This window comes from Carica papaya, chromosome 7, assembly GCF_054855325.1.
Source record: "Carica papaya isolate Zhongbai chromosome 7, ASM5485532v1, whole genome shotgun sequence".
Lineage (NCBI taxonomy): Eukaryota > Viridiplantae > Streptophyta > Magnoliopsida > Brassicales > Caricaceae > Carica > Carica papaya.
The window spans coordinates 4,749,361-4,770,377 of NC_142315.1; the positions used below are offsets into that span (position 1 = coordinate 4,749,361).

Sequence of the window (21,017 nt, forward strand, 5' to 3'; positions counted from 1 at the left end):
GAGCCAATTTTACTGAGAAGTTGTCAATTAATTTTTTTGTTCACATCAATTTTACTGAGCAGTTGTCAGTTAACTTCTTCATTCACAATAATTTTACTGGCTAAAAAATCAATACATCTACAAAGGAATATGAGACAACCCTTTGATTTTGATTTTAGCTTTACTTTAAACTTTAGAATTGTCTTAGATTACCACAAAGAGGTAATATAATATATTATGCGCCAAAAACTGTTCTCTCCAGTACCAGAACCTCGAAATTTCTAAAATCGCATGATACAACACAAGTAGTCATGATAACATCCCACTACATTCAAAAGCAATCGCCATTTTGAATTCCTTGATTGAATGGAAGTAACACCATGCACTAGTCATGAAGGGTTCCTAGAATATCTTCATCCCTGTAAAGATGGTACCTGAAAGAGTATACAAAAGAAAGCAAATCAATAAGTATTCATTTAATGGTTTAAAGTAACTAGCATCCGCCGAATGAGCAGATAATCCTTTCCTTCTGTAATCTTTTCAGCTAATGTGCAGTGAAATTCAGCTTTGTATACACAGTGGATTAATTTCACATTCCCACAAAATAAAACATATGAACTTTTTACCAAAATCATGTAGTTTTCAACAAATGCATGTTACTATAAATAACAGCACCAGCAAAAAGTTCAAGAAACTTGCAAGCGGATAGCTGACTGTTGAAACACTTCATTCTAATTTATAAAGAAAAACAGAAACAATATTCCAAGGCATTTACAAACTACATTAACCATCAAAGCTGATTATGAAACTTGTAAAAACAAAATGGAAACATATACTACACCTGGAAAGCTGCCTAATTCTAATCTCCTCCCTCACCCCTTGTGTTGTTTTTGCATCGTGTTTAAAACACAGGCATATAACAACTTATATACACAGGCAAAGAAACAAATATGCTCATAGATGTACATTTCATTTATAGCTTCTTATTTTCAATTAAAAAGATCTTTGTTTTCTAACTTAAAACAATAGTAAACCAGTTTGGATTGTACAAAAACATGCCAATAACAAACTGGTGATTTCAACACATTTCACAATCATTGAAGAAAATATAAAGCTGATCCAGCCATAGGGATTTTGATAAATGAAGAAGATTGTCCAGCCATAGACTATTTCTCCATAATTGAAGACTGAAGTACAGCCCATCCTGAAAGAAGCAACTGACAGAAGTTTGGAAGAGACGAGAATGAAGCAAAACTTTTATGGTAACTCTTAGTGGGCACAATCTTTTACAGAACAGGCCAAGAATGTAAAGAAAGGCTTGCAAAAGATGAAAATCATTCTTGGGTGTCATTAGCAAAGCATGCAAAAGATGGGTTGACAAATGATGAAAATCATTTTTAGAAAATCCAAATGATAAACTGGAAAGTGGCATTCTTCACTTTGTGACTCGTAAAAAAATTTATCTAAACAACATTCAAATTAGAATTCATCATCAGAAAAGCAAATACCAGTAATTTTGTCTAGTTCATGAGTTGGTGCCAGACCAAAATGGAGATAAGCAATTACTAAAAGTGCTTTTTTAGAGAGAAAAGAAAAGATAAATGTAAATGACTTATCCATGGGATGATCTCTAAACCTGGAGGAACAATCCCTTGCGAAGTCTTTGCTAAGCCAATGCAAGTTCCAGTATAAGATATTAAAAATAGTATATGCCCATGCACACCTTAAAAAAAATTATATATGTAAGCAATCACTACAAAAAAATGTTAATAAGAAACGGCGAAGTTATGTAGTTCTTTTGAATGCTTAAACAGCTAGTACGTTGCTTATAAAAGTGAAAGACCTGCCACCAAAATGCCTAGATGAGACAATTTGGTGGTTAGGAAAATCTTTAAAAAAAGTAGTAAGACCAACAGAAGGCAATTCTTGTTTTAATAGAATAAGACGTGATCTTGTATCTGGGCTTTTGTGCAAAACAAAAAATATGATAACTTAGTTTGATATCATTAAGTAATTAAAAGAAGACATGGTGTTGCAGAGAAATGTGAAGGAATTGTTCTCTAGACAAACTGAAAACAGGATACAGGACAATGAAACACCAGTCATAGCAAGGAAAATATGAGTCATAAAAATCTAACAAAAAGCAACTCTAAACTCGAATCAAACTACACATTCATTTCAAACAAGGCAGTAGAACTTACTCCTTCTCACCAAGCTTCACTTGAGTGCCCCCAAACTCTGGTAAAAGAACAGTGTCTCCTTCCTTTATAGTCACAGGAATAAGCTTTCCATCTCTATCACGACTTCCAGGGCCCACAGCTACAACTTTTGCAGAGTTTAGCTGATTCACGAAGCATTCATGATGAGACAATCAAGACCCATAACAATTAAAATGAAACTTAGCGCAGCCAGAAATAATGAATAATGTAAATAAAGCTCTGGGCTTAAAAAGAAATTCATCAACACTCCAATTGAGGAGCAATTTTTAAAAAGCTTGAAGAGTATAGAGACGATAGTGAACTTATGACACCTAGGAAACCAACAAAATTCTATTAGATGCTTGAAAATAGTGGACTGCCAATCAGGTTAATTAAACCCTAAAAAGATTAAAAAGTCCAACCACTCTTCTTCACATAGATGTATCATGTATCTATTGCTTGCAGAACACCGTGAGGAAAAGCTCATAAATTTTAATTTATTTTTCTAATTTCCATATATCTAAAGGCAAGGGCATCATGGAAGAAATCCCAACAGCAAAGAAATGATGGATAAGCACAAAAAAAAAATTATATACAATGAAATTACCAGAACTGGTGAAAGTAATCGATCATCTAATAGAAAAAGCTCAGCTACCCTACCCAGAATGACATACACAGTTGTATAGTCATGTCTGTATATACATACACAGGTGCAAGATCGTTTAAAGAGATTCGTAGAATGGTTAGTTACTACTCATTATAAATAACAAGAAGAAATAATATGAACTATACAGTTCTAACAGGCCAAAGAGAACAATGCAGAAACCACAAAAAAAACTTCTGACTCAGAAAAAAAAAACAATATACACAGAAAGGAATATTCGAGAAAACAACCAATTCCAGAATAAGCAACAAAATATAAAATTTGGAAAAAGAATACTCGAGAACCAGAGGTTATACATTTATGCTAGAGAAAGAAGAAAAGAAAAGTAAAAAAAAAACCTGGGGGGCTTTCTCAGGAAGTAAAATTCCAGATTGCGTTTTGGAAGGAAGAACGATTTTCTCAACCAAAATGCGATTGAAGGATGGAATCAAACGCTTCGCCATTTCTGAATACAATCACACACAAACTGAGAGCTCAATCAGAGTGCTAGAAAGTTCTACTCTTCTGTTTGGACTAGCCAAGGAAAGTAGGGTTTAAGTCGGATTTATGGCCTTACGAAATTACAATAACACACACGTTTATTTCCAGCCCAAAGCCCAATTAGACCCGGTCCAATTTCGGCCTAGTCCTCAGAAACGGACCGTTTTGAAGCTTGTTCCAGGAAGAAGACAAAGGCCCGAGACGGAGCAACACAGAAGGAACGAGAGGAGAGTCGAGACTGAAATCACCAGTTTTCTGTTCCTTTCAGATTGAAGCAGCTTCCAAATATTCCACCATTGACACACTGAAGCAGCAGTTTCGTTTATTCTTCCGAGCATAAGGTTTTTCTTTTATTTGTTTAGAGTGCTTTTGAAGATGTCCTGTAGAAAATTAGGTGAATGCTTTTAATTAGCGCAAGAAAACCTGACCTGTAAATTTACGTCTGATTGGGGGAGTGGGAGGAGATAGTCTGCACTGTTTGGTTTCAAAATTTCACCAGAAGAAGACCCTTCATGAGAAAAACTTTGGAAAACATTTCATCTAAAAGGACTCTGTAAAAGCAGAAGCTTTCAGTGGGTTCATATTTCAAATTTTTAATTTGCATATGAAGGGACACACATAAAAGTGTACTTCCATAGTATCTATTTGTATCAAATACCACTTTATGTTTTCAATTTAATCAATCAGCCTGATCTGTTAACTTGTAATGATAAAGTTTTGAATTTCTGAAACATATTTTCTTGTCAATAGCCCTATATTTTTATGTCGATATTACAAAGACAGAGATCACATGCATATATGTATTCTGTATGCACACTTGCACAAGTATTATTGCAAAAACACAGTTAAGTAAGTAAAATTTGCTTTTATTCATCAAGTCTAGCAGAGATGCTGATGGTTTGTCTTATATTGGATATTAAAGCTGATTATTTTTCAGGAATAGCTATATATGGAATTGGTTTTCCTAGATTGCTTTCAGGAGATGGCCATTCTAAAAATGCCTATTAATTTGTTGACATTTGATTCCCTTCTTAACTATAAACAGACGAGAATGCTCTTAATTACTTGGAAATATTCTTGTTATCCATTCAATCTTCAAAATTTTCCTTCCTAGATCATGGAACTTTCAGATTTTGCTGTAGGGGGTGGGAGGCATTGGATAGACATCTGTACTGCAGTCTCAGTATTTGGCTTTGTAGAAAAAGGATGAATTTCTAATGGGAGAAACCCTGTTTCTAGCTCAGGCATGTGTTATATGACAGAAATGCTAGACATAACTTGAAGCTGCTTTTAAGAAATTCATTTTGACATTAGATGCTCTTGCATTCATTTCATTGCTTCATACTATTATTTTATTGATGGTTAACATTTGTCTGACATTTATCTTCCCTTTAAAATGCTTACAGGGTTGTTATCTTGTATATATTCTGACTGAGATGTCTTCATCTACGTCAATGGTTTTCACTCTGACATGTGATGCAACCTGTTCTTAGCTTTGGTTCTTCGATACCTTGGTTTAAGGGCCATTCCTATCAATGGTCATATGAGCCAGGTATGTACTGAATGCATATGCATGAAGTTGTTCAACAGAGTTGAAGCTTGTTTCCCCCTGGTCCCTAACCCCATTTCTTTCTGCCGCATTGATCTTGGTCATCCCAAATCTATCAATAGAATTTTCTCTGTCTAAAAGACTTGGAGCCTTAAACAAGTTCAAAGCTGGGGAATGTAACATTCTCGTATGCAACAATGTGGCAAGTAGAGGGCTAGATATTCCATCTGTGAATATGGTTGTCAATTATGATATCCCCTCAAATTCAAAGATAGCTCACTTGATTATGCTGGATTGATTATGCTGTGTATTTATAACATTTACTTCCGAATTTCATCATTATAGAGGAATTTGTTCTACCCATGTCAAGTATGTGATTATTTTGTGAACTTGTTAGTTTCGTAACTGGTAACTGCGAAATCATGCTTCCTGGCCTTGCAACTGTAGTTCCACGGTTGACAAACCGGGGAAGATCTCATTAGCTTCTGACTTACATTTCCTTTTAGCTTTTTACCAGGTTCAAGTAACGTAACAGGATTACATCCGTTGAGTGGGAAGAACTGCACGTGCTGGATGATCTGCGGCCATCTCACTTGTAAATCAGTACGAATCGGTGTAGTACTTGCAGATAGAAAAGCTTATCAATAAGCTATACGTGCAGCATTGTTGCAGGGAACCATTCTAAATGAGTGTCCCAGCACTAAACTTTTGGTTGTATTTGAGGCAAGAAGCTGGCTGAGTTCCCTGCTCAGGAGGAGGAGGAAGTGTTGCTATTACTGGAGGGAGTTACAGAAGCCAAAAGCTCGTCGCAAATGGTATTACTTTTATCTTTGGTTTTCTTGTTAGAAGATTGTTGCAAAAGATTGACTGTGTTATTAGAAGTACAAATTATGGCTAAGCATTTTCTTAGGGTTAGATCCAATAGCAATTTTTGGGTATGGCTAAAATTTCCCTCCCCTATCACTGCCCGAGTTTTTGTAATGTTAGTTTAGACAAATTTTTATGATAGTTGGCGATAATTTTTCAAGTTTATTCTTTTCTGTCATGTTCTAATGCATTATACTTCAGAATACAAGTTTAATAGGACATGTATATATATATATATATATAATTATATTACGGACTTTCAAAACCCATAGATATATTGATGTCCTTCTACTTTCCTCTTCTATAACCTCTTCATTTATAATTGATTTTCATTCTTAATTGATGGTCTCATTTGTCTACTTTTCATATTTATTCAATTGAGTTTTTCTAGTAGCAATTTTTGTGATCAAGAAATAATTTACTCTTCTTCCTAATAAGATTTTAGTCTATAAATATGGATGTCCATATTTTTTTTATAATGTGTTTTAATATTTAACTAACAGTCATGTAAATCTATAAATAATTCTTGTAAGAAATTTTAAGGTGATATAGAGAGTAAAATGAAGATAGAATAATATTAACAAAACATGTGAAACAATTAATAAATAATAATTTGACTGCTTTAAATATATAAAAGTAAGCAAGAAGCACGTATAAAGTTTGATCTCTCATAACACTTTGTAACCATAAAATAAGTGTTCAAGATCCAATTTCTAGGGTTCTATTTTCAAAATGATCTTCAACACTTATTTCATCCTCTTTAACTCCTTTCAACTATTAGGGTTTAGAGATGAGTTTTTCAATGAGATAAAAATTTTGACACTTATTATAATTTAATTTTTAATTTTTTTAAAAAATTCTATTTTGATCCTTATACATTTTCTATTTATTTTATGTTAATAAATGAATAACAAGAAAAAATTGACCTAATGTTATTATTCCTTAACTAATTAATTTAATTAATTAATTAAAATTATTATTTTAAATCATTTTTAAAGTATCCAAATACGAATTAATTATTTTTATTTTTTTGTTAAAAAATAGAAAAAAAAAATAAATATTTGAACCAAAAAGAAAATATTAGGGAGCAAACTGTAACAATAAAGACGTTACGAATCAAATTATAAAATATTTCAAATTTTGGAGACTAATATGATAATTTACCTTAAAAAGAGTTATAATTTTACGAATATATTGTATAATAACGCACGACGAGTAATAAAAAGAAGTACCAAGATTAAATAGTGAACATTATTTAATTATTATTTTTTATTAAATTTTTAATATATGACAATGAAAAATGATTCAACTTAATATTATTATTTTTATTTAAAAAAACATATCTAATCGAGAGATCTTTTTAATTGCTAGTCATTTTCACATCAATGTTAAAAAATTAATTGAAAAGGATCCAAAACACTTGACTATTAGCCTACATATATTTTCACACTTCATATAACAACAACACTTATATATACATATATATATATATGTATATATTAATGGTAGAACTCGATAATTTTAAATTACTACATTGTTGACTAGGTCTAGGTCAGCTATCAAATGGGGAAGAAAAAGAATAAGCATGATTCAATAATCTGTATATGCATATAATATTTGAATAAGTATTCATCCATATATATAATTGATTTGATCCATTTAGTTTGTGCAAATATTCCTCTAAATCAATCAGTATTCATCTTAGCAAAAACATTAACAAATGAAATTCAAAAGGATCCATAACACTTTACAAAATTAGCCTATAGTATACACTTTCAAACGTATTAGTAATTGTAAAATTTATAATATATACATATATATATAGTGATTGTAGGACTTAATATATACATATACTATCTACATAATATGAAAAAAAAACAATAAAAAAAAAGTTCAAAGTCTAACTTGGTAAAAATGGAGTTTTGATGATGCGTGAAGCAATGTGATGAAGATATGGTATTATAGTATATAGTATTTATATCTGTATTTGTGTGTGTGTGTATATATATATATATATTCAACTACTAAGCCTATTTTTTTACGTAGAGAAGAATTATGACTTCTTTTATTGCCTATTTTTATATTAATTGCTGCTTCAATCTCTGACTTCCCTACACCTACGGCATCTTTCATGCGTCGTTCATTTATTTTATGTTCTAATTATTTACCAAATTTTACATTTATTTTATTTTTTTAAGAACCAGAGAAACTTCCTCATGCTTTCTTATTTCCATATTGATAATTTTTAATATTATATATATAGTTAATACCTAAGAGCAACCCAACATATACTTCCCCCACAAAACATAGAAATATATTTATATATATATTAACTACAAATTAAATTAATTATGTTGTAAGATATATATTATCACCATGGAATACATCATACATTATAATATCCTGTTTTGTACAACTCATAATTCGTAACTCCAAACATCCAATGGAATGTAGTTCACATGTGCTCTCATGCATGTAAATATGCTCTGTGTATATATATGTATAGCTATATATATAACAGTCTTTACGATGCATATCTAATCCTAATCGAATATAGACTTCAAATAGATGCCTAGGTTAATAACTTCATATATATTGCATATTGTCAAGTTTTTCTATTTTCGTTGAGTTCTCTAATTTTCAAATGTTTATTTAAAATAAGTAAAATATACACATATTTGTTGTGTGCTCTTTAAGTTTACTACACAAAAGTATGTCATATATATAACAACTTTTATATGCACTAATTTTAGAATCTTATTATTTAGAATTCTATGATATAATTCTATATAATAAAATATTATTTTTAAGTTTCAGGTTATCATTAATCTTAAACAGATCTTAAAAACTAATAATATAATAGATTGTATGATTTCATTCAATCTATTCTTGACTCTCAATTTTATGATGCCAAAATTTATAAAGGTATGTAACATTAATATCAAATAGAGATTACATACTTCACATTCCTAATATTTACTCTTATATTCTTTAAGTTTGTTTTTCATCTTTTTTACCAAACTTGAATATTAAATTCTCCTGTTGGGATTAAAGTTTAAGAATCACAAATTATCTTCTTTACAAATTAAGAGGATGTGAAGTTTAGTTGTCAACTACGCATAATCAAGCTTTCTACAAAGCTTATTTGTAAATACATAGAACCACTCCTACCATCTTAATAATCAATCTATTAGTTTAGTTTTGTTTAGTCTCTTACTTAGCATTCAAATCATTACATTTTTAATATTAATCTATCAGGTTGGCAAAAAAAAAAAAAAAGGATAGACCCATTACGAACAATTAATACCCACTTGAGAATAAAATGTTAATGGCTTCTTCATTTAAAATTTTGGGAGATCTTAATATAAAATTTATGGCCACTAAAATTTAAGGTCTTTAGAGGCAGATAGTTAGTTGTGGGAAATAATTTATGCTTAATTTATTGTTCAATTATAAGGATGTCAAAGGTTATGATTACTAATTAAATATCTTTAGATGCTTTTAAAACTAATGAACATACACATGTATGTAAGTAATATAGATAGAAGACAATATAAAAAGATTGCAATGGATTAATAAAACTATGCCTTTGTTTTCCTTAGCAAGCAAGAAAGGTAAATTTAAGGGGTAACAAAAGGAGGCCTCGTGGATCAATGAGGTTATAATATATTCAATCAAGCAATTAACTTAAATTGATCTACGAAAATATTAAGATGGTAGTAAATAAATTCAAAATTTATTACAAAAATTTAAAAAACCTAATAATTAATTAGTCCTAAAAAAAAAGTTTGAATGGGAAATGTGATGGGAGAAGATTAGATAGATAATCTATTGGGTGGTTTAGGGTTTGGACAGCGTAAAAACTATACATGTATGTATAGGTGTGTGAAAAGAAAAGGAAAATATTTTTGCATGGGATAGTAAGCAACTTTTTTATGAGATGCTTTTTGGGAACATAAGTAGAAGGACCAAGCTAGATCTGATTTTAAAAGGGCAACCTTTGTTTTGCATGAGACTCAGCTTTTTAGGGTGTTTGGCCAACCCAACTTATTTACTGTTAATTCACAATAAGACAGAAATTAAACAAGTTTATTTTCAAACCAACACCAACCTCCCAACACCCACCCATTTATTTGTTTATACATAATAAAAGTTTTTAAAAAAAGGAAACATGAGTAGCATGCAATGGGAAACAGTATAATCGATGGGCTTAAATTTAATTATTAATTTGAAATAGTCGTTTTCAAAATGAAGTAATAAAATAATAATTGAATTAAATTTTCACATTTGCTTGCACGTCCTCTGTAAATCTAAATTATATATTACCCAACACCTTCTTCTGTCCAACATGACGGCCCTTTTCTCAAAGGACCACCCGCTTCATTTTCGTTTTTCTTTCACCACTCTCTTCTTCTTCTTCTTCTTCTTCTTCCTCCTCATCAACCCCCTCTCTCTCTCTCTCTCTCTCTCTCTCTCTCTCTCTCTCTCTCTCTCTCTCTGTACCAAACTCTACGTCATCATCGTCGAAACAAGACCTTCCTGTTAATTTTACCCTGGTGTCTCTGTCCTTGCCGTTTGCAGTCACTGACAGCTGAAGGTTTTTTTTTTCCTTTTCCTCTCAGAGTCCTTTTCTTTCTTTGTCGGGTGTATATATATACACAAACACATATATTATCATGCCGAGCAGCTTCAATACTAACCCATTTATGACTGAGCAAGAGGATAACGAAAACAGACCTGAAAACGGCCCCGAATCTCCTCCTTCCAATACCTATGGTGACGGGAAGATTACTTCTGTTTTGTCTCCTAAAAGAAGGTAACCAATCTAAAATTATCACCTCCAATTAAACTGTAAATATATATGATGTTGTTTGTGTGTGTGTGTATATATATATATATATATGTATACGAGTTTATGAGAAGTAATTGACGTATGTGAAATGAGTTCCTTTTTTTGTTACAGTAGAAAATCAATTCAGAAAAGAGTAGTGTCAGTGCCAATCAAAGAAGTTGAAGGATCCCGCCTGAAGGGCGAAACAGCTCCACCGTCTGATTCTTGGGCCTGGAGAAAGTACGGTCAGAAACCCATCAAGGGCTCCCCATATCCCAGGTAATTAACCATCGTCATCTTCCACGACCCAGACGAAGAAAAATATTTTTCAGAGGGAATTGATAGAGTGTAATACATGGTAGTATCTTAAGTTGCATTTCGAGCAATCGTGAACCGCTGATCAGAAATGTGTGATTGATTTTCGCAGAGGATATTACAGATGTAGCAGTTCAAAAGGTTGTCCGGCAAGAAAACAGGTGGAAAGAAGCCGTGTGGATCCCACTATGCTACTCATCACGTACTCCTGCGAGCACAACCACCCTTGGCCTGCTTCTAGAAACAGCACCAGCAAGCAACCAGTCAAACCCGAAACAGCTCCCGTACCCGACCCAGAACCCGATCCCGATCCAGCAGATTCCGAGAGATCAGAACCGGAGGAGAAGTTCACGAATCTGGGGGAGGATTCACTGATGGCCGCCACCACTCCAGGGGACGAGTTCACTTGGTTCAGCGAGATGGAAACGACGTCGTCGACGGTGCTGGAGAGTCCCATTTTCGCTGAGAGAACTTCCGGAGACGCTGACGTGGCGATGTTTATCCCGATGAGGGAAGAAGATGAATCGCTGTTCGCCGATCTAGACGAGCTGCCAGAGTGCTCCATGGTGTTCCGGCACCGCAATGTGGGGTCACAAGTTGAAATCTGCTGACACGCGGCGTCATCCGATTCGCTCCTCTAATAGAAAAAGTGCCAAAACGATGTAGTACGCACCGTGCGCCTCAAGATAACTCCCAAAAAAACAAAAAAAAGAATTTAATTTTTTATTATATATATATATATATATTTTTTTTTTTCAAAATTTCCTTATTTTGCGTTAATAGTGGATGGATGCCTTGAGTTTAGTGTAGCTAATGAATAATAATAAAAAAAAACATGTCTGATTCCAAACTCTGCCGAGATCCTACTGTAAATTAGCATCAAAGCCGCCCGTGTTGAACGGCTTGGATTTCGCCACGTCAGTGCAGATATTTTGATTGGACCAGCTCACTTCTTCTGCAAAATTTAAATATATAAATATTTGATGATCTCACACTTGCTTGGCATTTATAATTTTAGGCAATACTTGTTAATTTAATCGGTTGTCTGTATTTGTTATAAAATTATATTTTATTAAAAAAATTACATTATTATGTGTGTAGCTGTGCGTTTGAATATAATAAATTGCTTTAAAATTTTACATTAATTTTTTTATTATTATTACAAATTAAAATGTAATAACTAACGAGAGACTTGATCGTCCTACAAAAACGATCTAATCAAAAGCATACACTTTAATATTATATATTCCTACATCCATATATTTTATTTTATTTTTAAAAAATATTATATGGAGTAGTAAAAACCCAGGTAAAATCCAATATTTATGTGGTTTTTTAAATGATAGTTACTAATTTTTTTAATAAAAATAAAAATTATCTTCAATTGGGTGGAGCCTACAATGAGCAGAGAAGACAAACATATGTAGAGAGGAGAGGAAATTTGATTAAACTATGAACAACCAATGGTTTGATTGGACGATTAAATATTATTTGCAAATCTGCCGGCCAAAGCCTGATAAAAAAGTCAAGTAAATGAAAAAGAAAACCATATATATATTATAATAATAATAATGAAGAGGAGATTTGACTTTTGACTTTTTAGAGATTAGATTATAGAGAAGGAAAGCTGGAAAATACCTGTACAGATACAGCCATTACCAGGAATGCATTCACATGATTTTTTTAGGTCATTAATTGGATTCTACCATTAAAAATAATTAATTTAACTGGATAAAACTCATGCATGTGCTTATCCATATTTATACAATAATGTCTAAAATCTTTATTATAAATAAATAAATAAATAAATAAAAATTGCAGGGAGTGGTTGAGGATCAGATGGAAAATAATTTATAAACAGAGAGTGGGTCAAATAAATACATCATTTTTTTTATAACCCTTCTTGGATTTTGCTCTACTGCAATTATAAGTAATTTATATATATATACACATATAGAGATGGAATCATGTTTTTTTTTTTTTTTAATAAATAAATAAAGATAGGATTCCTTAATTAATTTTTATTTTAGAGATTTAAATAATATAATTTAGATAAGATGATGAGATCATCGATATTTACAACATAAATTAGTGTATGTTTAATTCGTTGAATGGGTGCATTACAATATTTAGTTCGTAATGGAAAATAATTCATTGTTTGAAGATATTAAAGGTTACAAAATTGAAAAATTACAAAATGAGTATAATAATCTTAATGAATTTGTTTGGGAATATGTATACTTCACGTATATATTAACAATTATAAGCATATATTATTTGATGATAAATTGATGAAATTTCGTGTGATTATTTTAATTACTAAAAGTTATTTATTTCTTATTTTTATTTTTATTTCATTATGCTTCTTACAAATTTTTCCTAAAACCTCTCTTGACTATTTAAATTATTTAATATGCTCAGTTTTTTTTTTTTTTTTTTTTAAAATTGATTATTAATTAAGAATTTTCTAAACATAAAAGTATCTTATAATATCAATTACTAGTTTTGAAAGTAAATTCCACGACTGTAGACAATGTTATAATACCGTTATATTAGTTTATGTTATAATACTATTTTGATGTAGTAACTGTTTCGTAATTTTTATTAAATCAGTTAAAATTCTAAAGTTATATGATATATTCTACTGTTACGTATGTTTCTTTAATGAATAATGACATGATTTACTAGGCTCGTTTTTTTTTTTTATTTGTATAAGATATATGTGTATAATCTTTTGTGATCAAAATAATTATGCCGAGTGACAAATAAATCTTTAGTACATGTTTTATCACGAACAAAGTAGCAGATAACATTAAATGTTTGACAAAGAAATTTGTTTTAAAATTAGATTTTCAAAACGAGTGAACTTTAACTTTTTAAATAAAATCATATAAAAAAAAAATGACTTTTATCACCATTTCTACTCATGCCAATGGTTGAAGTTCTTGATCACATATTAAGTCATGGTTGTGGAAAAGATTTCATTAGAGGCTAATGTATCAGAAAGAATAATATCTAATCCAAATATTTGTAAGGCATCATCATACACACTCGAGAGTACTACAAGGCACTTTAAATGCACAATTACATTCTTTTAATTTTAGTCTATGCTTTGGACTTTGGAGTCATACTTTAATTTAGGCATTTCAAAATTTTTCCTTCCTGTCACCTGATAAAATATGTATAGTCTCAAAAGTTTACTTACTCTAAATTCTCTCATCAAATAGGTTTTCAATCCTTATAAAAGCACATAAACATCTCTCTCACTAAAATTCCATTGCCAATTCATTGCTTCTGCACTCAGAACAGATTATTGGATCAAACAACAGATGTAGAAATATCTTCATTCGCATTTGTCATCGACACAGATGTATTTCAGTGTCTAATGTAATTCAAAATTAAATAAATATTAAGATCTTAACTAATAACAGCGGTAGTATTCAGATAGTTCTCATCCATTCAGGGAAGACAACAGGATCTGGAGAATGTCATCTCTAAATGGAGAGTCTTCGACCAAAAGTGAGCAACAATTCACATATTTGAGGGCAAAACAATTCCTAGTTAAACCTCCGTTAGAAATAAATCAATCAAGAAAAAAAAAATTTCTGAATAAAAAATAAATCAATGCCCGAGATTTTCCGATACCTGCTGTAGGCATCTCTGCAAAATTTTAATACAATAATGGTATACAAAGAAACAGGATGGAGTAATACGAACCTCTAGCCACATCCCCCCTATGTTTGAATCCTATTAAGAGCAGCACCCACCTTTCTTCACGGCAGAAACATCTTTACCAATATCGATCTTTTCGCCTTTGGAGGGAACGGCAGAAGCACCTGACTCATTACCGGCATCCATAGCCTTCTTGCTCACTATTCGGTAAATTTGAGTGAGGACCTCAGCAAATGCATTTTCCACATTGGTTGCCTCGAGAGCAGAAGTCTCCATGAAGTAGAGAGATTCTCTCTCAGCAAATGATGTTCCATCCTCTGTTGACACAGCTACAAGGTGACGAAGATCTGATTTATTGCCAACAAGCATGACTACAATGTTGGGATCTGTGTGATCCCTTAGTTCCTTTAACCACCTCTCAACGTTTTCAAACGTTGAGTGGCGAGTGACATCATATACAAGAAGTGCGCCAACAGCTCCTCGGTAGTAAGCACTAGTAATGGCACGGTACCTACGCACACAAAAAATATCAGCACCAGGGGCACAAAAGAAAAGGCAACGGATGACCAAACAAATGAGCAGGGAGTGTTATGTGAAACTAGAAATTCGTTTCAGTGGGTACAGTTCAGTAAGCATGCATCTGATCTAATCACCAAAATAAACTAATTGGAAAAGACTCAGAGCAACTTGTGGCAGAAGCTAGTGGACATTGTTGAATGGTTGACTTTCTTGCTGTCAATCATGTTATAGTGTTTTTCCTAAATTATGTCTTTTAGCCCTTTGGCTTATGTTTGGTACAAAGCTCGTGTCAGTGAACAAGCTTCTTTGGTTTGTTTTATGCTCCCTAGGTAGTAAGCAAAAACAAACAAGAAGAAGCTCTCATGGACAGCAACTTATATTAGGTATTCAAAGGCGAAATGAAGTACAAAATAGGAGCATTCAGCCCGAGTTTTTCTTTTTCTTCCAGTCTCTTCTCTGCCAACAGCCAACAGCCAACAGCCGACAGCTAACATATATTGCAGCAGAATTTTCACAGATGCATACCTCAAGTCACTACTGCTTAAGCAGGATTGATGCAGAATTTAAACAGATACATACCGCTGGTCACATTTACATCACCAAGAGAAAAGTTCTTGCGACTACAAAATCTTCTGAGAGCATCTTCTAGTTTACACCATTATAGAAGCTTATACTACTAATATAACAATCTTCTGAGAAAATCTTCTACTTTACGCCTTTGTAGATGCTTGTACCACTAATATAGCATCATATGCCTGTTACTGAAGTAAGCTAAGACCTTAATCAAGGTTTAAACTCATCAGTTTGTTTCATGATCATTGACTGTCATAACAGAGTTAGGTTATATCTGTATATTTTATCTTAGTAGTAAGCTGAATGCTCCATTCACTCGGTCTGCCTCTAGGGACGGAATCATGCCTTAGCTCATTGATTGGTTTTTAGTGACCAATGTTTTGGAAAATAATTTTCCTGATCTGGACCATGAGATTGTGCCTTGCAAGTCTCCAATCATCTTCCGATCCTACTTGAATTTGGTTGCCCAAGTTAGGACCCTACTCTTTTTGGTTTGAGAACATGTGGCTCTAACACCAAATTTTGCAAGTCAGATGAAACATCAAAAGGGAGAATTTTCTAAAGCATGATGAGAAGGGTACAAATTCACGAGGCTCAAATCCATACAAAAGAAATTGAATATTTGGAATAAGGAAGTCTTGGAAATATTCTTTTGAGATACTAGGAAGTCTTGGTAATATTAGAATCAACAAGCAAGATATTCTTATTAGTTGAGTCTTTTGGATAGATTGGATTCTAATAACAGTCTCCGAATTGAGAGCGACTGAATTTGGTGCACAAAGATTTCAAGGAGATTCTTGTCAATGATGGAGACTAGTTGGAAATGATTATCAAGGGTAAAAATGGGTCGAGGAGGGAGATGGCAATACCAGCTTTTCTTTTTTATTTTTTCCATAGCTGGTCTATTGGGATAAGGCGCATGAGCTTCGTCAAAAAGTTGGAACTTCAGATGGCAGTGTGGTTAAGGATTTTGACTCTATCGAGTTTGAAGTCACTGGATCTTGGAAGAGATTAATATGGGAAGGAGGTCCTAAATCGACCTTTCCTTGAAGGTTTGGAATAGAGTCCAACTGACGAAGCTAGAGCTAGACAGTTAGGGAGACCTTTTAAGGAAGGAGATTATACTGCTTCCAACTTCGATTGATAAAGCATGGGATCCTGATAGAGTTAAGACGGTTATAGAGACCTTAGTATATATGTGAGCTAACTAGAAAATTTTACCAGATAGTCTTTATGACGATGCACAAATTAAAAAAAAAGTGCTTAGCTAACTGTTTTTACATTTAAACTACTAGTTAACAGGACGAAGTAATTAAATGTCAGAGGGATCTTAATTCTTGAAATGTTGCAAGAACTAAACTATATATACTGATGTTGGATCTTGATTGTGAAGATTTAATTATAGAAACATTTAATCACTTTCTAAAATCATTCAATTTCAAAGGAAGGATGTTATCTCATATATGGAAGCAAGCAATTATGACCACTATCATACAAGAAAGTTATCATATCCCAACACTCAGTCAATATTGGGATAGATAAGAAAAAGCTTCCATGAGTCCCTAGGAAGACTTTTAAAAATTGTGAGACTATGAAGCAAACCAACGTCATTATCATTGATGATCCAAGTAACAAGAGCAATTAATAAATGGTCATCGAAGAGATCACCATTGACTATCCAACTAATGATAACTAGTCAAGGGATCAGGTAATGAAGGGGATTGTGATAGATATTGTGATTACTACCACACAAATTGAGTCACCTAATAATGAATCTCTGGATTTAATTGTAAGCAATGATGTTGCCGAGATTGAAGGCGATAATATGCTAGTTCATTTGAAGAAAAAAGAGGAATCATCTAAAGGTACTAGTCCAAAAAATTTCTTTGGCTCCTAAAAGTAATAAAGTTTAGAGACTCTTCTTTCTTCGAATTGTCATTCCTAATTAAGTCGCGACTTCCATAAAAGGACATCTGGATTGTCCCAGGATCCTCCCAACCACTATCACATAGTTGTTAAACACTCAATTCCATTACAGGAAATTAATTAATTTTTATCCATAAGCCGCTATTTAATAATGATGAATCACCCATAAATTTATAGGCACCTACATAACTTAATATGACTAGAGCACCTAAATAGAAAAATAATAATAAAATAAGGCTTCTAGTTACATAAGAAATAAAACTACAAGTTAATAATAAGTCCATTAAAATAATTCCTAAATAAGCTAAATTCTCTCAGTCATACATCAGCATTGTAATTATATGAATATCCCATAATATTAAAAAATATCAATTCTAGTGTCTTCTTTTTCCATATTATTCTCATCCACGTATAAAAACTCAACCTTCAGTTTTGGAAGGATGAAGCATAAGGAAGGTAAAACATGGGAGTGTCCTGAGAAAACAAACATATATCCTAAGTGTATCCCAAAGGGTTAGGGAATGAAGTTATCATGACAAATTCAGCTCCAACAAACTTTACTTATCACTATTAGGATACCAAAAGAAAAAAAAGATAGTGTGGCCTCTTCATGTGGGTCCTTACTCTTCTTCGTGTAGTTCAAATAAACTAATAGATCATCATTCTCAAGTCAAGTGACATCATTACTAACCACTAAATTGGAAGATCCATTAGAACATGACTCAATTTCCTTGATAGAATTTACAGCTTTCATAATTTCCTCAGTTAACTCATTCACTAACTTGCTTCTCATAAGCTGGATAGTCAATGTAAGTCTCTTTGTTACTTGATCTTTTTAATTGCTCTCATTAGTAAATATTGATGGTACTGACCTCATCTTGCTCCATAGGAGTAGATAGCTCCTTGCATGAGGTGGTCACTGAATCACTGTAATCGTGGAAGAGAATGCGACATATTTTATTGTTGCATCAAAAATGGTTTAAGCTTGGTGGCATAACTTTCAAGAACTCTCCCTATCAACCCATGAGCACTTGGCAGAACTTTCTTGTTATATCTTCAAACCATGGGTAGGAGTATAGAAAGCAATTCTACCAAGATCAACCAAGATCTACCAACATGTTATCGCCTTCTGTAAGAAAGTGGTCATAATTGCTTCTATATATAAGATATAATGTTCTACCACTAAGATTGTGTAGATTTCAGGAAGAGCTTGAACATCTCTAAAATCAATCCTTCATAACCACGATCCAACATGACTAGATATATAATCTAAATTTTGCAATCCTTTCAAGAATTAAGATTTTCTTAACATGTGATTTCATTGTCTGTCAATTAAGATTTCAGAAGTAGAAACAGTCAACTGAAAACTTTGTACATCTATTTATCATCCGATGTACAGTATCCTAGCTATTTCATTTCACATTGACCTGCTGGGTGATTAAGAAGTTGATCAGCTACCAGTGCTTTTAATAATTGAAAAGAAGTCTCTGTTAACAACTTAGATGGCTCTTGGCATACCTTTGACAGACAATTGTTAACTTGGTCTAGAATGTAGTCAGTTAGTCGAGCAACAATGATGTGCAAGCATATGACCAATGTTCATAAGCCAATGTTCGAGCCTTTTCCTAAAAGACGACATGATATTGCTAAAAGTATACTCATTCTTTCTTCCACCAAACCAATTAAAGGCTTAAAATATGTTTTAGATCCAATAACTTTGTTACAAGCACGAATAAATGTTAATTAATTCAAATAATCAATATGCTCAAAAAGTGGTATAAAGCTTGTGAATTTTTCCAATCAAACCTGGAACACTAAAAAAGCAAGCAGGAAAACCTACTACGTGGAAGTTTATATCATAAAATCAGCATATACTAAGAAAAGGGTAACAGCAGGCACAAAACACATCCACTCCAGCTCACCGTAGGTTACACTGCAACGGATTTGGAAAGACAAAGCCTTCTATAATGATACACTCACGTAACAATTGCTTTATTCATCTTATGAAAACGAAATAGATATTCATGCTTAACAAAATATTTCTAGATTTGTTCTAAATATTGCCTCAATTGAACTTCCACCTATGTTTTACTAGTATTCACTACTTTACTTCATAGAATCAAGCACCTGGAATGACACCACGAGCAACAGGAAACCTTGATCTACTCATCCACACAAGAAACCCATGTCTGATCTACCAAAACTGAGACGATAACAACAACAAATGGAATCTACTAGGCAAATCGCAAAATGCAAAACACCATTAGAACTACTTCATGCTAAATTGCTTTGACACAGGTACCACGAGATCTACTCAGACCAAATCTGTTTCTTTTACCCAGTAAAACCCAAAACACACTCCAATTCGTTGAAGAGATCAAAACGCAAATCAATTTTTTCATGAATCTTTCTACTGGTATCAATCATAATACTACAACTACCCTATCGGATTCTTCTCTTTTACCCATTTAAAAGCTAAAACATCGAAATCATCCCAAAAAAATTGCAAAACAATAAGAAATCAAACAAAAAAAAATATAAACGCGTTTAAAACAAAGAAAATTATAACAGTTGAAACATCGGAACCCAAATTTTCCTCCTTTCCAAACTTGTATCGGCAAGCAAACACAACATCAAATACCCAGATGATAAAGACGAAAACTATAAAGTAAAAAGGAAATTAAGAAGCTAAACCTCTCTTGACCAGCAGTATCCCAAATCTGGGCCTTAATAACTTTTCCATCAACATTCAAACTGCGAGTAGCAAACTCGACCCCAATTGTGGACTTGGACTCAAGGCTGAATTCGTTCCTCGTGAAGCGCGAGAGCAAATTAGACTTCCCCACTCCCGAGTCACCGATCAAGACCACCTTGAACAGGTAGTCATACTCATCTTCAGCTCTGTATCCAGCCATTAGTCGTTCTGTTCCAACACACAGCTAACACTTCGCTTCCTTTTTGGATTCAGCGTTTTTCCTTTCTTGTCTCTTGAGTTTTTCCTTGGCTGTAAAGCAAGCTTCTTTGGGTTTTCTACAGGTTCATTGACTTTCCAAAGGGATGAATTGGAAAATGGAGAGACTGCTGCATGCTTAGCTGGATTTACGGGATTTCCAAAAGGAATAAAGTCTACGCGGGGGGATGATGATCGTGCTCTGATTTTTCATTTTTAAATAATTGGGCCGGGTTTGGTTCATTTGGGTTGGGCTTTAATTTTGACATGGGGGCCTTTTCTTTATTTTTTTTTAAAATAATAATAATATTAAAATAATAAATATAACTTTTACTTGGCTAATTACTTCTTAGTTACTTTGTTAATACTTCAGCTGAATTTATTTATTTATTTTTTATTGCATCAACAATTTGATATTTGAAAATGAAATACTCTTTCTTTCTAGTAATGCACGTTATAAAGCAAAATACATAGAAATTTTAGAAGAATGAGAA

The 21,017-nt window shown here is 32.7% G+C and overlaps 3 protein-coding genes and 1 long non-coding RNA gene across 6 annotated transcripts; 2 read left to right on the top strand and 2 right to left on the bottom strand.

Moving 5' to 3' along the window:
- Positions 1 to 130: 130 nt before the first annotated feature.
- LOC110821977 (10 kDa chaperonin) lies at positions 131 to 3,370 on the bottom strand. 2 transcript variants are annotated; one of them, XM_022051967.2, is made up of 3 exons: positions 3,180 to 3,370; positions 2,181 to 2,320; positions 131 to 413 (listed from the first exon to the last, which is right to left on the bottom strand). In XM_022051967.2, the coding sequence occupies exons 1-3, from the start codon at positions 3,282 to 3,284 to the stop codon at positions 365 to 367; spliced, it is 294 nt and encodes a 97-aa protein (XP_021907659.1). In that variant the 5' UTR covers positions 3,285 to 3,370; the 3' UTR covers positions 131 to 364. The 2 variants fall into 2 exon arrangements, with proteins under 2 accessions (XP_021907659.1, XP_088063483.1); XM_088207357.1 differs by lacking the exon at positions 131 to 413 and having other exon boundaries at positions 2,177 to 2,320.
- Positions 3,371 to 3,523: 153 nt separating this feature from the next.
- Positions 3,524 to 5,902, top strand: LOC110821978 (uncharacterized). The gene is made up of 3 exons (XR_002541182.2): positions 3,524 to 3,662; positions 4,728 to 4,873; positions 5,377 to 5,902. It is a non-coding gene; the product is annotated as an uncharacterized LOC110821978 (long non-coding RNA).
- A 4,174-nt stretch (positions 5,903 to 10,076) lies between these two features.
- Positions 10,077 to 11,636, top strand: WRKY65 (WRKY DNA-binding protein 65). 2 transcript variants are annotated; one of them, XM_022051953.2, is made up of 3 exons: positions 10,077 to 10,553; positions 10,704 to 10,847; positions 10,996 to 11,636. In XM_022051953.2, exons 1-3 carry the CDS (start codon positions 10,414 to 10,416, stop codon positions 11,492 to 11,494), a joined length of 783 nt encoding a protein of 260 aa, XP_021907645.1. In that variant the 5' UTR covers positions 10,077 to 10,413; the 3' UTR covers positions 11,495 to 11,636. The 2 variants fall into 2 exon arrangements, with proteins under 2 accessions (XP_021907645.1, XP_021907644.1); XM_022051952.2 differs by having other exon boundaries at positions 10,078 to 10,553; positions 10,701 to 10,847.
- Positions 11,637 to 14,256: 2,620 nt separating this feature from the next.
- LOC110821969 (ras-related protein RABA1c) lies at positions 14,257 to 20,633 on the bottom strand. The gene is made up of 2 exons (XM_022051954.2): positions 20,268 to 20,633; positions 14,257 to 15,066 (listed from the first exon to the last, which is right to left on the bottom strand). The coding sequence occupies exons 1-2, from the start codon at positions 20,486 to 20,488 to the stop codon at positions 14,634 to 14,636; spliced, it is 654 nt and encodes a 217-aa protein (XP_021907646.1). The 5' UTR covers positions 20,489 to 20,633; the 3' UTR covers positions 14,257 to 14,633.
- Between the last annotated feature and the right edge of the window lie 384 nt (positions 20,634 to 21,017).

Bases quoted from the DNA above. Each gene is read 5' to 3' on its own strand.
- LOC110821977 (XM_022051967.2), bottom strand. From the start codon at position 3,284: ATGGCGAAGCGTTTGATTCCATCCTTCAATCGCATTTTGGTTGAGAAA. The intron at 2,321-3,179 runs GTTTTTTTTTTA...TTCGTGAATCAG, and splicing joins TTCCTGAGAAAGCCCCCCAG to CTAAACTCTGCAAAAGTTGT. The intron at 414-2,180 runs GTAAGTTCTACT...ATACTCTTTCAG, and splicing joins GTGAAGCTTGGTGAGAAGGA to GTACCATCTTTACAGGGATG.
- WRKY65 (XM_022051952.2), top strand. From the start codon at position 10,414: ATGCCGAGCAGCTTCAATACTAACCCATTTATGACTGAGCAAGAGGAT. The intron at 10,554-10,700 runs GTAACCAATCTA...TTTTTGTTACAG, and splicing joins GTTTTGTCTCCTAAAAGAAG to TAGAAAATCAATTCAGAAAA. The intron at 10,848-10,995 runs GTAATTAACCAT...TGATTTTCGCAG, and splicing joins AAGGGCTCCCCATATCCCAG to AGGATATTACAGATGTAGCA.
- LOC110821969 (XM_022051954.2), bottom strand. From the start codon at position 20,488: ATGGCTGGATACAGAGCTGAAGATGAGTATGACTACCTGTTCAAGGTG. The intron at 15,067-20,267 runs GTTTAGCTTCTT...TTGTGTGCGTAG, and splicing joins GATACTGCTGGTCAAGAGAG to GTACCGTGCCATTACTAGTG.